This window comes from Rousettus aegyptiacus, unplaced genomic scaffold, assembly GCF_014176215.1.
Source record: "Rousettus aegyptiacus isolate mRouAeg1 unplaced genomic scaffold, mRouAeg1.p scaffold_m13_p_1, whole genome shotgun sequence".
Lineage (NCBI taxonomy): Eukaryota > Metazoa > Chordata > Mammalia > Chiroptera > Pteropodidae > Rousettus > Rousettus aegyptiacus.
The window spans coordinates 159,015,162-159,030,839 of NW_023416284.1; the positions used below are offsets into that span (position 1 = coordinate 159,015,162).

Below are 15,678 nucleotides of genomic sequence, written 5' to 3' on the forward strand. Positions count from 1 at the left end.
CAAATATCTTTGTGTTAGGGAATTGACCACTCTTACATGAATTATCATACATAAATCTTAAAATAAATGCCAAGAAGTAGGACATGAGTAATGTATCATCTTAGTAGGGAAAATGAGGCACAGAGAAATTAATGTGTGAGACACAAGGTCACATGGCCACTAGGTGCAGAGCTGAAATTTGAAAAGAGGCAATATTACTTTTAGGGCCTGTGAGAATGAAATTACCTTTGAAAAGCTCAGAGAGAGAAAATGACTTGTCTGGGAGGAGTTAGTCCTCCAGTGGCAAGGTCTCCCCGTCCCCAGGCCAATACATACCCTTGCCACCAAATCTAAGAAGGCCACATGAGCAGAAGCAGAGGTGCAAATTAGCAAGGCCTATCTGGCAGACATTAGAAGTCAGGCCTGCTAGTGAAAGATAAAGCTTGAGATTCAAGTGGGGCAGGGAGACACAAAGGACAACCTTGAAAGCCAGGCAGAGAATTCTGAGTTTCCTTTGTAGGCCCAGTATTAAGGAATGGGAAGAGTTTTAATAAAGAAGACAATGACCAGTTATTTTCCTTATACACAGGGAGAATATAAAAGAAAAGACAATTAAACTCTGAAAGCACATACTTTAGTAGGACATAATTTTTAAAAATAATAATACTTAAGCAATGGATGGAGTGCTGAGGGGCCAAATTGGGATAGCTCTGATCTGTGGTCATTATCTAAACCAGGAGATTCAATTACCTACTTCCTTATGGCTGGGTGTTGGTCAAAATGACTTTGATTTTTCTTAAATTTCAATCTTTCTTGATTCCGTGTTTGAGTTCTTCCATACTTCATTTAATATCTGGATACCTGGTACCCCGTTTTGATATTATAAAATGTTATGCAAGTTATTTCCCCCCTTTGTTCAGTTTCTTTAACTGTGTCAGTGCTCCCTGGGATCTAGCCAGAGACCACCAGGAACACACATGTGACAGAACAAAATTGGGTTTCTTAACTCTTTGCAACAAGGGACACTGCAAATGATAGGAATTTTAGATGTCTCAATAGAGAGCATTAGGAATAACTTATTAGTATTTGCATTCGTGCTAGGCAGTTTGGGGCAGGTTCAAAGAAGTAGGAGTTTGTGCTGGATTGAGTGCTATTAGGAAATGGGAGTAATTCCGTAATTTAGTATTCCAGTGAACTTTATCTAGAAAGAGAGAAGAACAAAAGGAGGTTAGAGCTATGATTAGGAAGGATACAGTGGTCACGCATATTAGCCAGGAAATGGGATTTGGGTATTTTTGTGGTCTGCACAGAGACTATGGTTTTGTCTGTGGTTAGACAAGATTATGGAGTGGTCTCATTTTGTTTCATTTGTCACTGTCACAGACTGACCCTGTCTAATGTTAGTGTTTTATGAGATTGATTATAGTTAATAGGAGAAGAAAATGGCCTAGCTGTGAGTGCCAGGCCAGCTCCTACCAGCAATGAGGTCAGGCCAGTTAGATAATGCGTGGCCAGTTCCCTCTGTCAAGGACTGCCATCCTCTTTTTAACCTGTAAATGATATCTTTGTTGATTGAAATAGGAGGCTTAAAGAATCAGTGTTCATAAGACTCCATTTCTTATTGGCTATGTGATCATGTGTAAGTTTTCAACTCTCTTGAAGCCACAGTTTCGTCATACGCAAAATAGAATAACATTTACCTCATAGAACTGTCATAAAAATTAAGTGAAAAAACAAATAAAAAATCCTGGCACATAGTAATTTCTCAATAAATTACTGTAATTTGTATTATTTGCCAGAATATTCCACATATTATTTTGTGTATATGCGCCCAATTGAAATAGTTTGTTTTCTTTTTCTTTAAAGGTGATAAGCCTAAGTTTTTTGTATATAAGTGGACAATATGTTTTGTTGAATATTCAAGCTCATGACTACAAAACTATTTACTAAAATGTATAAATGAATGAAATATTTTTCAGCACTTGCTCTCACCTCAGAGGGCCCCAGAGAGACTCATTCAGTTGGCAGAAGGTGATTTGAATACACTCGTGACAGAAATGAATGAGCTTCTAACCAGGGTAAGTTGGCAAAACCATAAATCTTCTTAAAGTAGATAGATCATGTAAATTAAGAAAAATTACTTCAAATTTCTGAAATTCAAATCTTGTTTTCTCAAATTCCCATTTTGGTACATGAAATAGATGTATTTTTGATTTGCTACTTCTGCCTCAAATAAAATCTGAGAACCCAGTAGCACAAAAAAAGTTGGAATACTTAGGAAGTGTCAAGAACAATGGCTAAAAATACCAGAATGACAGTATATTTTGAAAACTCCAGTAACTTCCATGGTAAAGTTTTTTTTTTTTTTAATCAACTTTGAATTTCTAAAGCACTGCCTTTGACTATGTAAGGAAAAAAGAAAACAAATGAAAATATTTGTAGTCTCTTTGAACTCATGGAATTTTTACATGTGCATAGCAATAGTCTAAAACAGTATTCTCACACAAGAGGAAATCTTCTTTATTGTGAAAACTCAAAGCACTTAAGACACTTTTAGAATCCAAATGAAAAGTCCATATTGCATTTATCAGACTTTTTAAGGAATTGGGAGTTTTAAATTTTCAAAACTATAAGAGGGTTAAGCTTCTTTTCGTTGGTAGAGAATGAAGAAAACAACATAAAGTCCGCCATCTTGTGGCCAGAATAATGCATGAATAGAAAAAAACTGCCTGTAATTTAGGGATTCAGTTTGACAAAGAATAATTCTTACAGACTATCTAGTCCATTTTTTTAAAGAAGAGATACTGCAGGCCATAACATTGAAGTGAACCGTTAATGGCCATGTAAGTCACCAAACCCAGGGACCTAAGCAAGTCCAGAGCCCAGCTTCCCACTGTCCTGGTACTGTTTCCACCTCACCTGCTGCCGGTTTAGGAAAATTTCTATAGGGAAATCAAATGGGCTTCTGAACACATAAATGCTGAACAGTGGCCCTGATGTTACAAATAGCATACTAAACACTTTTTCATAATCTTATACTAGTGATGTGGAATGTACAGATGCAAAATAGAGCTTCTTGCCGAACACTGACATTAGAGTAATGAGTACATTTATCTCATTTTAATTGAATATTTAATAATTTTGCATTTGTTATCTGAATACAACTAAGTAAGAAATTTTAAATGAATCAGTAGAGTAAACGATTCAACAAATACATATGAATGTTCACATACAAAGCCCAAGCTAGGTGTTGGAAGATTAAAGATACAAATGATGCTCAGTCTCCATCTTCAAGGAACTTGAAATCTTGCGTGTGTGTGTGTGTGTGTGTGTGTGTGTGTGTGAATGTGTGTATCTGTCTGTGTTGTGTACATAAGCATGTAGGCATGTGGGACACCTGTAAGTATATAATAGAACCTGGAATCAAATAGATATGTACCTGATAAATATGTACATATGGAATAACAATCTTGTTAAATAAAGGTAATTAGGGAAAACTCCATGGAACAGGTGGCATTTCATTCATTCATTTAATTGATATTTATTGAGGGTCTACTATGCTCTAGGAACTAAGACAGAATGATACATGCTAGGGATAGAGGTATAAGCAAAACCGACACAGTCATTACCCTCATTGAGTTGATTACAATCTAATGACCTGAGCCTAGAGACACAAGAAATACAGCACTAAAAGAATCAGATCTTTATTATGTTTTAGCCTTCATCCTTGCATCTTTCCAGCAGACTCTCCCATACTAAATTTTTTTAAATAGCCTTTATATTTTAAAGAAGTTTAAGATTGAAACCAAAATTGAGTGTAAAATACTGAGAGTTCACACCTACCCCCGATTTTATACAACCCTAGCCTTTCCATTATCAATATCCCTCACCAGAGTGGCACAATTGTTACAACAGATGAAACTACACTGACAAATCATTATTAAATCAAAATCCACAGTTTACTTTAGGGTTTACTCTTGGCGTTGTGCATTCTATGGGTTTTGACAAATGTTTAATGACATGTCTCCACCATTATAGTTTCACTGTCCTAAAATTTCACGTATTCTTTCCTCTTTCCTCCCTAACCCCTGGAAACCCCAGTCTCTATAGTTTTGCCATTTCCAGACTATCATATAGTTGGAACCATACAGAATGTAGCCTTTTCAGATTGGCTTCTTTCTCTTAATAAGATACATTTAAGTTCCCTCCATATCTTTTCATGGCTTGAAAGCTCATTTCTTTTTTAGCATTGAATAATATTTTTCATTGTCTGAATGTACCACGATTTATTTAGCAGTATACCTATTGAAAGATACCTTGGTTGCTTTCATGTTTTGGCAATATAAATAAAACTGCTGTAAATATCCAAGTACATGAGTTTTCAACTCATCTGTGTAAATACTGAGAACACGATTGCTAGACCATATAGTAAGAGTATGTTTAGTTTCATAACAAATCACTAAACTTCCAAAGTGGTTGTACTATTTTGCATTCCTACCAGCAGTGAATAAGAGTTCCTATTGCTTCACATCCTCACCAGCATTTGGTGTTGTCAGTGTTTTGAATTTTAACCATTTTGATAGGTGTGTAGTGTTATCTCATCATTGTTTTAATTTACACTTTCCAAATAACATAATTTTAAGCATCTTTTTATATGCTTATTTGCCATCTACATATCTTCTGTAATGAGTTTCTGATCAGGTCTTGCTATGGACCGAATGTTAGTGTCCCCTCCAAAATGCCTATGTTGAAATTCTGCCCCCCCCCAAGGTGATGGTATTAGAAGGTAAGCACTTTTGAGAGGTGATTAGGTCATGAAGATGGAGTCATCATGAATGGAATTAGTACCCTTGTAAAAGAAACTCCAGAGAAATCCTTTGCCCTGTCCTTGTTATGTGAGGACACAATGGAAATGAAACTGTCCATGAGCCAGGAAGTGGGTCCTTTCCAGACATTGAATCTTCTCAGAACTTAATCTTGCACTTCCCAGTCTCCAGAACTGAGAAATACATTTCTATTGTTTATAAATCACCAAGCATATGCTATTTAATTATAGCAGCCCGAATCAACCAAGACAATTTTTTTCCTCATTTTTTTTTAAATGGTTGTTCGAAGAGTTCTTTGTATATTTTGGATAAGTCTTTTATGAGGTATAACTTTTGCAAATATTTTCTACTAGTCTGTGGTTTGCTTTTTCATTCTCTTGACAGTGTCTTTCTCAGTAGAGTTTTTAATTTTAATAAATTCCAGCTTATCAATTATTTCTTTCATGGATCATGCCTTCAGTGTTATATCTAGAAACACCATGCCCAAGGTCATCTAGATTTTCTCCTATGTTATCTTGGAGCTTTATAGTTTTACATTCTACATTTAGGTCTATCATCCAATCCAAGTTAATTCCAATACTATTTTTTATTAAACTTTTTACTTTGGAATAGTTTGAGATTGACAGAAAAATTGTAAAGGTAGTACAGAGATTTCCCATACACTCCATGTCCAGTTTCCCCTACTGTTAATGTCAAAATTGATGAACTGATACTGTCAAGATTGATGAACTGATACTGATACATTATTATTAACTAAAACTATGCTTCGCTTAAATTTCTTCAGTTTTAATGTTCTTTTATTATTCCAGTATCTTATCCAGGATACTATATTACATTTAGCAATTATGTCTTCTTGTGTCCTAGACTGTGACGGTTTCTCAGATTTTCCTTGTTTTTGATGATTTTGACAGTTTTGAAAAGTTCATTTATTTTGAACAATGTCTCTCAGTTGGGGTTTGTCTCAAGTTTTTATGTCTAGAATGGACTTATAGGTTTTCATAAGAAAAACCATAGAGGTAAATTATATTTTATCATATCATATTAAGAACCCAGGCAATCAATATATTATTGATGTTGATCTGGTTTACCTGGCTGAGTACTGTTTGCCAGATTTTTCCACTATAAAATTATTCTTCCCTGCTCCCCTTTTCCACACTCTAATACCATTTTTATCAGCCCAGTCTTCATATTTCATAGTGCAAAAAGCATAGAAATAAGACTGCTGAAAATAAAGATCTCCATGATAAAGTAAGGATGGGGAAGAAATGAAAATATTTAGTAATTAATTAACCTTGTCCCTGCCACATTTATAATTAGAAATATAACTAAGGGAGACCTTAAATACTCAAGTTAACATTATCAATGCTTTTTTTATTTGTGGTCAAGCTACATGATAATCAAAAGGTGAATTGATACAGATGGAATCATATCTAGAGGGCTAGATGACTTAAATATCCAATAATTTCAGGCAAAGACCACCAGTACATTTGTCTCACAGCCATAAATGATCCAGCAATTGGACCAGCATAGGAAGTGTGCAGTGGCCATGACTCCCTGTCATCCCTAGCCACATTAGGAGACAAATACTGCACATAGGAATTGAGACTGGTGCCAGGTCTCACCACCAAAGATTGTGATGTAATTGGTCTGAGGTGCACTATGAGCACTGGGATTTTCAACAGCTCTCAGGGTGATTCTGATGTCAGCCAAGGTTGAGAAGCCATCTCGTCATCTGATGGCTCTGTCTCCCTTTCCTCTGGAAAGTGCTTTCACTGGCACAGACAAACATTTTGATGCTCCCCTTTCTCTGCTTTGTTGGCTGACCAGTTGCTTTATGACTAATACATTCTTTAATTTTGTTAAAGCATTTGACGAGTCTCATCCTGCATCTGATGTGAGAGCTTCCCTCTCTCCTTCAAATGGCTATTTTGTGCTCATTTTTCCATAGAGCAATCTAGTACTCTAATAGTATTTGATAAAAGAATAATATTCCTCTCAAACCAACATTTAACATATATTTTATATAATTTAGTTAATGCATAAATATTATATAAGCAAAATATTACATAATTAGATATCACTTTCAATGTCTTTGATTTATTACCATTTTATTTCCCCACTGGAATATAAGTGTCTTGAATATGGGAATTATTTTTACCATAATCAGCTGTCCTACAATATGTGTGAAATATTGAGATAATTTTCTATGACAATTCCTAGACCTTTATAGCTACTGCCCTCAGCTCCCTTTTGTTTCACAGCCAATTTTTTTTTGAAAGACTTAGAGGAAGGTCTGCATTTACTTCTTATTCCACTGCAATATAGATTTCCACTCTGAGCTTGCTACTAAAACTATTTCTACAAAATAACCAAGTGACAAGTTGCTCACTAAATCCAATGGAAGCTTTATTTTACTTGAATTCCCTGTAGCAATTGACACTTTTGACACTTCCTTCCTTCTTGACATTCTCTCCTCTCTGTTTTTCTCTTGATTCTCTGATCTTTTGTTCTCAGCTTCTTCCTCTCCCCATTCCTTAAAAGTTGATTTTCTTGGAGTCCAGCCCTTATCTATATCTCCTCTCACTCTGTGAACTCTTTTGGGGGGCTTCGATTGCTATATATATGCTAATGATTCAGAAATCCTCAATAGTTTATCCTTCAATACTTACCCAATCTCCCAGAAGAGAAATGAATGAGTTGCCCTTCACTCTATCTTCATCGCCCGCAACCCAATTCAACTCTCTCTCTCTCTCTCTCTCTCTCTCTCTCTCTCTCTCTCTCTCTCTCTCTCTCTCTCAGGCTTATTCAACTCCAAACATGATTTGTCCTATGGCAGAGTAAACTTTCTAAATCACAGATCCGAACATGTAATTTTTCTTCAGATTCTACAATGGTTCTCCATTTGTTTAGGATGATGCCTGATGCACTCCCATTGTAATCTGATTTTAGCTTATATCCCTAGCCCATCTCTCTCCCAACTCATTGTCTGGCCACCTGAACCCTGATGCATTGAATATATCAGCTAGAATCTTAGAAATTTTCCTTGATATCTTCCTCATCATGCTCCCACTTATCCAACCCATTACCGAATGCCATGGGTTCCACTTCTGTGTGTAGATCTCACCTCCACTACCTATTCTCATCCAATCTTTAGTTTCAGCTTACCTCATTAGGTTTGTAACTAATCCCTCTGCATTGACTCGTGTTTCTCTCAATCTGTTCTCTACAGTGTAATCAGAATACACTCTTGTGATTCCCAAATTCAATACATCACTCTCGTGCTTGGATTCTTCCCCCCGACTTCTCATTGCTCTGAGGACAAAGGCCAAAATCCTCCCCTTGGCCACATCTCCCACCACTTGCTCCCTTGGCCATCTGCACTCAGCCATACTATCATCTAGTTGCTTCATCTCACCACAGTCTTTCCTCACATGTTTTCTTTAGCTTTGAAGGAAATCACCTCCTCCTACATCTTATTCACTTCTGTTAATTACATTTCACCTTTGAAACCTTAGCTCCTAGAACCCTGTCTTATGAGAGCCTTCTGTGATTAGGTATGATGAGATTCCTTCTACAATTGTCTTCTACCACTATGTTTTTTTTTTTCAGTGGGTAATTATAAATTGATTTTCATGATTATTTGACAAATACTTCTCTGCCCTACCATGAGCTCAAAAAGGGTAGGAAGTGTGTCTTTTTTGTCTCACCACAGTATCACCAATATTATGCACATAGTAAGGGTTCAGTCAATATTCAATTAGGTAATTAACTAAGTGTCAGTAATTAAAACAGCATTTGAGCAACTAAATGAAAGGTAGAACAAACCAAAATAAGCACTGATTTCGAATTTCTCTATAATGTACTAAAATCAGGCATATAGGTATAATTGTATTAAATTGGATATTTTGCTTTTTTAATCTCTTAAATACTTATACAAGAGAGGAATGTTATGTATTAGACTCAACTACATAAAATAACAATTTAGCTTCATTTACATTTTTTGAAAATCAAATTTAAGTAGAGATTAACAATTTCTAAAAAGATGAAATTAGTTTTTAAATGAGTGCCAAAAATATTATATATTTGCAATGTCTTGTTTATAGTTGTAATAGGTTTAAGTTACCAATAATGTTTTTTTTTTAATTTCTGCTATTATATTTCACAAGAAAGAGAGAACGTATGACAAATCATGCTTCTCTGGTTCAGAACTTTCAAAATAGACACCTGAAATGTTTAGGGAAAAATTCCACATGAAACTGACTTACTATCATTCTACAGGGTGAATCGGTTGCTTCCTGTGTCTTTCCTTGTGTGTCTGTCCTAGTAACATGCCTGAGGTGTACTTCACTGACACTCTGATATACAGAACTGAGAGTGTTTGAAGGTGACCCTTGAGGATATTATATAAATGACTAGATCTGAAATTTAATTTTAGCAGGAAATCATGTAAGTCTGCAAATGCAGAGGTGGATAGGATCTAAGCAATGTTGTCCATTCAGTAGTTAGATTTGCTCCATTAGATTCTAGTTTTAACATAAAGAAGGCAGAAAATGAAAGACACTGGTAATATCCAACCAAGAAAATTATGTGCAGATTTCAAGAGGCACAGTGAGAACTGCTCATTCTAAAGCAAGAAAGTAACAGCTACGTTGTTCAGAAGTAAATTAGTGTGTGCCTAATGGTAATGCATGCTACCTAGATATAAATATTCTAGAAGAAAAGAAAAAGGAAAAAAAATCTACTTGAGTGAACTTGAATGTAAAGAAAAAAAGGTAATCAAAGGTAAGAGCAATACATGCAAGGTATTGCATAAGACATCATTTACAAAGGAACACCAGAAAAATGTAGAACAGAGGTGAGAAGATGTAAAAATAAGAAAATCAAAGATAGAGATTGAAAGGAAGATTTTACAATATATTATTAAATAAGAAGGCATTTGACAAATACTCAAAGCACAAGATAAGAGTGAAGAAGAAGAAACATGATTAAGAGATGGGTTTGGTAATTTAATAAAACACAAAAAGAGCCCAACTAACCAGACAGATAGCTCCTATCACGTAGTATTTAATGTTCATCCATAACATTATCAGTAGCCTGTCCTGGGTGAAACCGATTTTTGTGAATTTTTCTTTTATAATGACACCACTATCGATCAACGTTCTCCACAGGTGGTAGTGCATTTGTCACAGGCTTCCTTTATGAAGTCTCTCATGGGTGGTTTTGACCAATGTGACAAAACTTAATTACTATGTAATTGGATATGATATTTAAAAATATATCTATTTGCTGTTCTGATATAGATTTTCAAGTATATTAGCTTACTTAAACCTAAAGCGTATCCACTTAAAGTTATACTACATGAGCTGGACCAGTGTTCTTCCTCCCACCCAGCACGTTCAACTTTCTCATGTATTTTTCTAGTCTTCCTGAATGTTTGATACGGATAGAAGATAAAACTGTGAGACAGAATATTTGTGTTTTGTCCTCAATTCCCTATATGTGTGAGTTTAGATAAGTCACTTAACCTCTCTACATCTTCAGTTTCACCAGTGTAAAACTAGGGATCATGTCCTCTCTGTATCTCTAAAGGCAGGAAGAATAAATGAGACACAAGAGAGTATTATAAGCCCTTCTGAACATACATATCAGCCTAGGGTACAGCTGAGCCTGACTGTGAAACTCGCATTTTAGAGTGCTAATACCATAAGTCAACGCCTATGGGTGCCAGCAACTTCTATCCCTTCCTCTCCTGGAGTACATCTAAGAGAGGCAGCTCTTGTCTGTGAAGAGGGAAGGCCATCTTCTTTTTCAGTAAGCACAGTGCTGGCTCTGAACAGTTCTGTCCACCTCCCACCCCTATCCCCACCTACAGCAGCATGGTACTTGGTATGTAATCACAGGCTAGTTTTGAATTACCATGAGGCCACTGACTAGAATGCAATGTGGTAGGGGATGGAGGCTCTCGGGCCTGGCTCTCCTAAGCACTCAACCACAGCCCTTGAGCAGCAGCTTCCTTCGAGCCTCTGAAAAATGCTTAGAAAACTGCCCAGCCATCCACATTTGCTGGCAAACAAAGCACCAAGCATATGGCTAGTTTAAATGGTATTGGGAAGGCATATGGAGAGAGATTCTTTTTTCCTCCAACAAGCTTTATAACTTCAAAGGGATAGTTGGTTTGATTATCATTATATCAGCTGAGCACCCAACATCTTTAACCCCCTATAATTTGCCAGGCTCCGTGTTTGGCATTCTGAGGAATACAAAGAGATAAGGCAAAGCTCCAGTCCCCTAAGGATGGTGATTAGATAGACATGGCAAAACATCTAAAAAAAGTAATGACTCAAAATAGTCATGAATGGTGGTAATGATCATTGTTTTTGAAAGTCTAAGAAAGAGAACGTGTGCCAAAATACTCAGGATGACTTCATAGAACAGGTAAGGTCGGAACTTTATCTCGAAGGCTGGCTTTATTTTGGATAACTGGAGAGGAGTTGAGGAGCAATAGTATGAACAAAAGCTTTTCTGGGAATGCTCAGAGAAAGGTAGACAATAAGAATGGTAATAAGGTTGGCAAGATTAGTTAGGAAATTGTTGTTTAGTCATGTATTTAACGATGTTCATTCAATATTTGCATCATACTAAGAGCTGGATATAAAGTGATAAACAAAACAGACCAAGTTCTTAACCTCTTAGAGCTTACCTTGGAGTCGGGGAGGTAGACAAGAAATAGGAAAGCTAACACATATTAAGTAATTCTAAAATACACAGTGCTGTGTAGGAAATGTTTTGTTGTAGGAAGTGCAGAAACCTAGGTAGGTACCCTGGGAATGGCCACACCAAGAAGAGATACTTATTAAGCTGAAAGCTAGTGGGTGACAAGGATCCAGTCACTGAAAGTATATAGGAGAAGCTCATTCCAGGCAAAAACAGTAGGAAGGAAAGATTTTGATACAATTGATATGCTAAAAGGAAGCCAGGGAGGTTGATTGCATAGGGTCTTAGTCGTAACTTTTTAAATGTGTTTCTTATCATGGATCATGTAGAATTCTTGACATTGTAATAGTGGAGTACTCATGTAATCAGTCTTGAGTTTGTTAATGATGATTCTTACACATTACTGTATAAATTAATTAGGTAAGTAGAAGGAAATGGATACTACCTTGATTATCCAGAATTTAAAAGGGACAGTGTATCAATATACATTTTTTTAATTCATACTTTGAACTGTTAACAAGGGTAAGCTTGATAGTATGAATATGCGAATTATGATATTTTGGTAATATATGTAAGGTATTGATAAAGCAAGAAAATTAAGTTTAAATTATAATGTACATTTTCTCTGTAATAAGATATATTAGTGCTGGTGATACATTAATGTTTAAGATAAGGTATTGAAAAATGACCATAATATAGATTTTGATTACAGTGTTCTGTGAAAATAGGAGTGATATATCATAGAGTACCATCAACTCTAGACTAGATAAACATCTAAAACAGTTTAGATGGCCAACATCTTAAGCAGTTTACCTTCGTATCATTTAAAAAATTATACTTGTGTATGTATGCATGGCGTGAATGTAGAAAAGGTTACTTGGCCCATCTGAGCCTCGAATCTAAAAGTGAAAATAATTCCATTATTAATATTTTAGAGGAGTTAATCCAGAGCATTCTAAACCATTGATTAACACCTTCCAAATCATTTTGTGTATATATTGCAAAGTGTAAAGAGGAATTTTAAAAGCTTTCAATGGATTTTTATTCTTTCATCCTTTTATTTGTGATAGTAACACTTGCAGGTTGAGAAATTAGAAGATAATAGTTGGACTTTTTAGTCTACCTTTTACCCAAAATTTTGAAAACTTTCATGAATTAAACCTCTTCCTGCCCCTGGGAAATCACAAACTGCAAAAAAATTTTCTGTAGCCTCTCTTACCATGTTCTGTGTTGGTCAGACATTTAGTTCTATTTTAAGTTCTATTTAAAATCCTCTTATATATAAAAACTGTATATTCTTTGAGAATGCGTAGAATGCAAGCACTCTGGTTCAAGATTGTAGAGTATTAATATTCTGCTAACTTGCATCTTATTCAACTTATTTTGAGGTACTTTGTGATTTTTTGATTCATTATCTGTAGTCAGGTTATCCCTATATGTTTATTTAAAAAGAAGTAATATTTATTGGCATATGCATACACATGAAAATGAAATGTAAATCTATTTCAAGTTGCTCTAAACCTTATAGTATCTTTTAAGAAACTTAATATTACAGATGACATTTCTATTTGACTAAATATGGTATCTCTTAACTATGAACACATTAATTGGATTCCATTGTGTCCAAATGATATCTTCAATGTGAATAAAGGTGAAAATGAAAATACTCTTTGGAAGGTGAGGCTGTTCTGGGGTTCTGATTTATTTTGTTGATGATAATGTATGGTTCTGTGATTAACAGCTATCTTTTCAGGTGATGACATATGAGAAAGGTTAGCATTTGTTCTTTTTTAATGTTTTACTGGCATCTTTAGAATGTTATAAAACAAGCGTTTACTACTTACTAGCCAAGTATTCCCCTTCCCTCGTTGTTTCTGTAATTAACATATTGATCTAAACTGAATCTATAGGATTAAGTTTATTGAGACAGACTGCCTATGCCTCCATCATTGCTGCACCCCACACTTTTCCAGTAAATAAAAAAGAACAAAATTGCAACATGTGGAGGCTGAAGAATCCATTAAAGCCTTTTGGCAACAGTACCTTAAAGATATTTCAAAAATAATTGTGTTATCGCTTCTTCTGTGCCATTGCATGCAATGAGGGTTTTACAAAGACCAAATACAGTTCTCTGATTTCCATTTAATGGAAGAAGTAATAAAGTTTAATTGTATACTTGAGCACAGGGCATCATTTCCAGTACATCTGATCAATAATTCATCGATTGCCTCTAGCTCAAAGTAATATTTGAAAGATAACGTAGCCCGTTAGCCAATGGAATTTTATCTAACATTTGCTTTATCATCTCTATTAATTATGCTTCTCCTGAATTTGGATCATTAGGCTACCAAAGTGATAGCAGATGGTGAGCAAACTGGACAGGATGCTGAGAGGACCAACACCAGAGCAGACTCCTTAGGAGAATTCATTAAGGAACTTGCCCAGGACGCAGAAGGTATTACAAAAGTCACACTTTAATTATTATTTCTCCCAACGGAAAAATAGAAAACAGGATTACACAGGATTGGAATTTCTCTAGTAAGAGATGACATCTCTAAATTTGAAGGTTGGATTTTAAAATATTTTGGTCAAGATATTCAAGGGCACTAACTGCTGAGAATCTATAGCCTACAGTGTTAAATTAGTGACAACAGCCAGTAAATTAGTAATTATGAGTGCAGAACAGTAGTAAATTGAATGCATTCCTTTAGGAATGCTCCAATTTTTAAGGAATGGCTATTATGATTAAAGAACTAATGGGAAGCTTATGCTTTGCTATTATTTGTATTTAAAACTAGTTAAAAGATGTTTAATTTTTTAAAAAGCTAATTATATCATTCTACTCAGTACCTTAAAGTAGCACTTTAATTTCTCAAAATGGTTTTTAAAACATTTGGTACTGGTTTTTAATGAACATCTGTTGCTTGGAATTTAGATGTGTTGCCTTACCAAAAGCTCTAGGAGTTAGTTCTTGGCATCTGCCAATATGATTGAGAATCAAAGAGGAAGGCATCTTTGGGCAAAAGCCCAGATTAAGAAACTCTTAAAGAAAACAGATAATATAAAACAAACAAACAAAAACCCATTGGTCCGTAAATACTATTAGTATATAATAAACATGCATTCATGTTTAGAAAGTAAGAAAAAAAGATTTGGCTCAGTTTTGTTTGCTTTAAAAAAATAAAATGCTTTTATTGCTCTAAAATGTTATGCATTTTAGATAGTTTTCTTTGTAATAAAGCCAAATAAGTCAGGACATGAGATAAACCTTCAAGGCAGATCCTGACAGGCAACTCTTAGGAATCACACCAGCCAAGAAGAGACCGAAACTCCTTAAGATTCCCCATCGCAAGAAGCAATAGAGTTATATAATGTGAGGCAAAACATGTCAGGATCTGAAACAGAAATTACTCTGACCAGAAAAATCTGTTAACTCATGTGGTTTATCTTCTGCCTGATGAAGTGTTGTGTTTTTCCTGGTTTTATTTACCATTAATGCTATTTGAGGTGTCCATCTCCCAACCAAAAATAAATCCCATTGCAGGTAGAGCAATTTCACTTATCCTGGATCCCTGAAGGCACCAATCAATACTCCAGGAACTTTCCTTTTCCTTCCACCTCAATTGCAAACATTCAACACCCAGCAGCCTATCCTGGGAACTCATTATGAGCATTTCAATCAAACAATGGTAGATACAAATAAATGTTAGTATATGTTTTCAGTAGACACCAGCAACAGCACTGCCCGCTTCTCTCCATTAAGCCCTCTACCTCACAGTTTGTGCACTGCACAAAGGTCACCCGCAGGGGACAGAGTGGGAATGATATTTAACCCAGGCTTTGCTCACCATCATCTATAATCTATCCAAAAATGGGTTCAACATCATGAAAAGTGTCTCCTATTCCCTAAATTGAGTATCAATCAGGCAATCTGGTTCTGTCTGTCCAGATGGGATACCTTTTTCTAATCACATGAAGTGCCATGTGGGGTAGCTGTGATCCTATACCTGAGGAATATGTGAACACTACTCCCTTCTTCTAGCAGGTACTAACATAAATGATAACAAAAAAAAAAAATGATAACCACGGTTCTTTATAAAAGAATTTTGACAGAATTAAGCCAATTGTCAAAATTTCATGAAAACTTAAATTCGAATAT

The 15,678-nt window shown here is 35.4% G+C and overlaps 1 protein-coding gene across 6 annotated transcripts in view; it reads left to right on the forward strand.

Moving 5' to 3' along the window:
• Nucleotides 1–15,678, forward strand: part of LAMA2 (laminin subunit alpha 2) — a 485,514-nt gene that overhangs the window by 366,701 nt on the left and 103,135 nt on the right. For all 6 annotated transcript variants that reach the window (XM_036217753.1, XM_036217800.1, XM_036217769.1 and 3 more), the window contains 2 exons: nucleotides 1,959–2,057; nucleotides 13,863–13,974. In XM_036217753.1, the coding sequence (XP_036073646.1) occupies nucleotides 1,959–2,057; nucleotides 13,863–13,974 (211 nt within the window). The remainder of the gene's footprint in view (nucleotides 1–1,958; nucleotides 2,058–13,862; nucleotides 13,975–15,678) is intronic.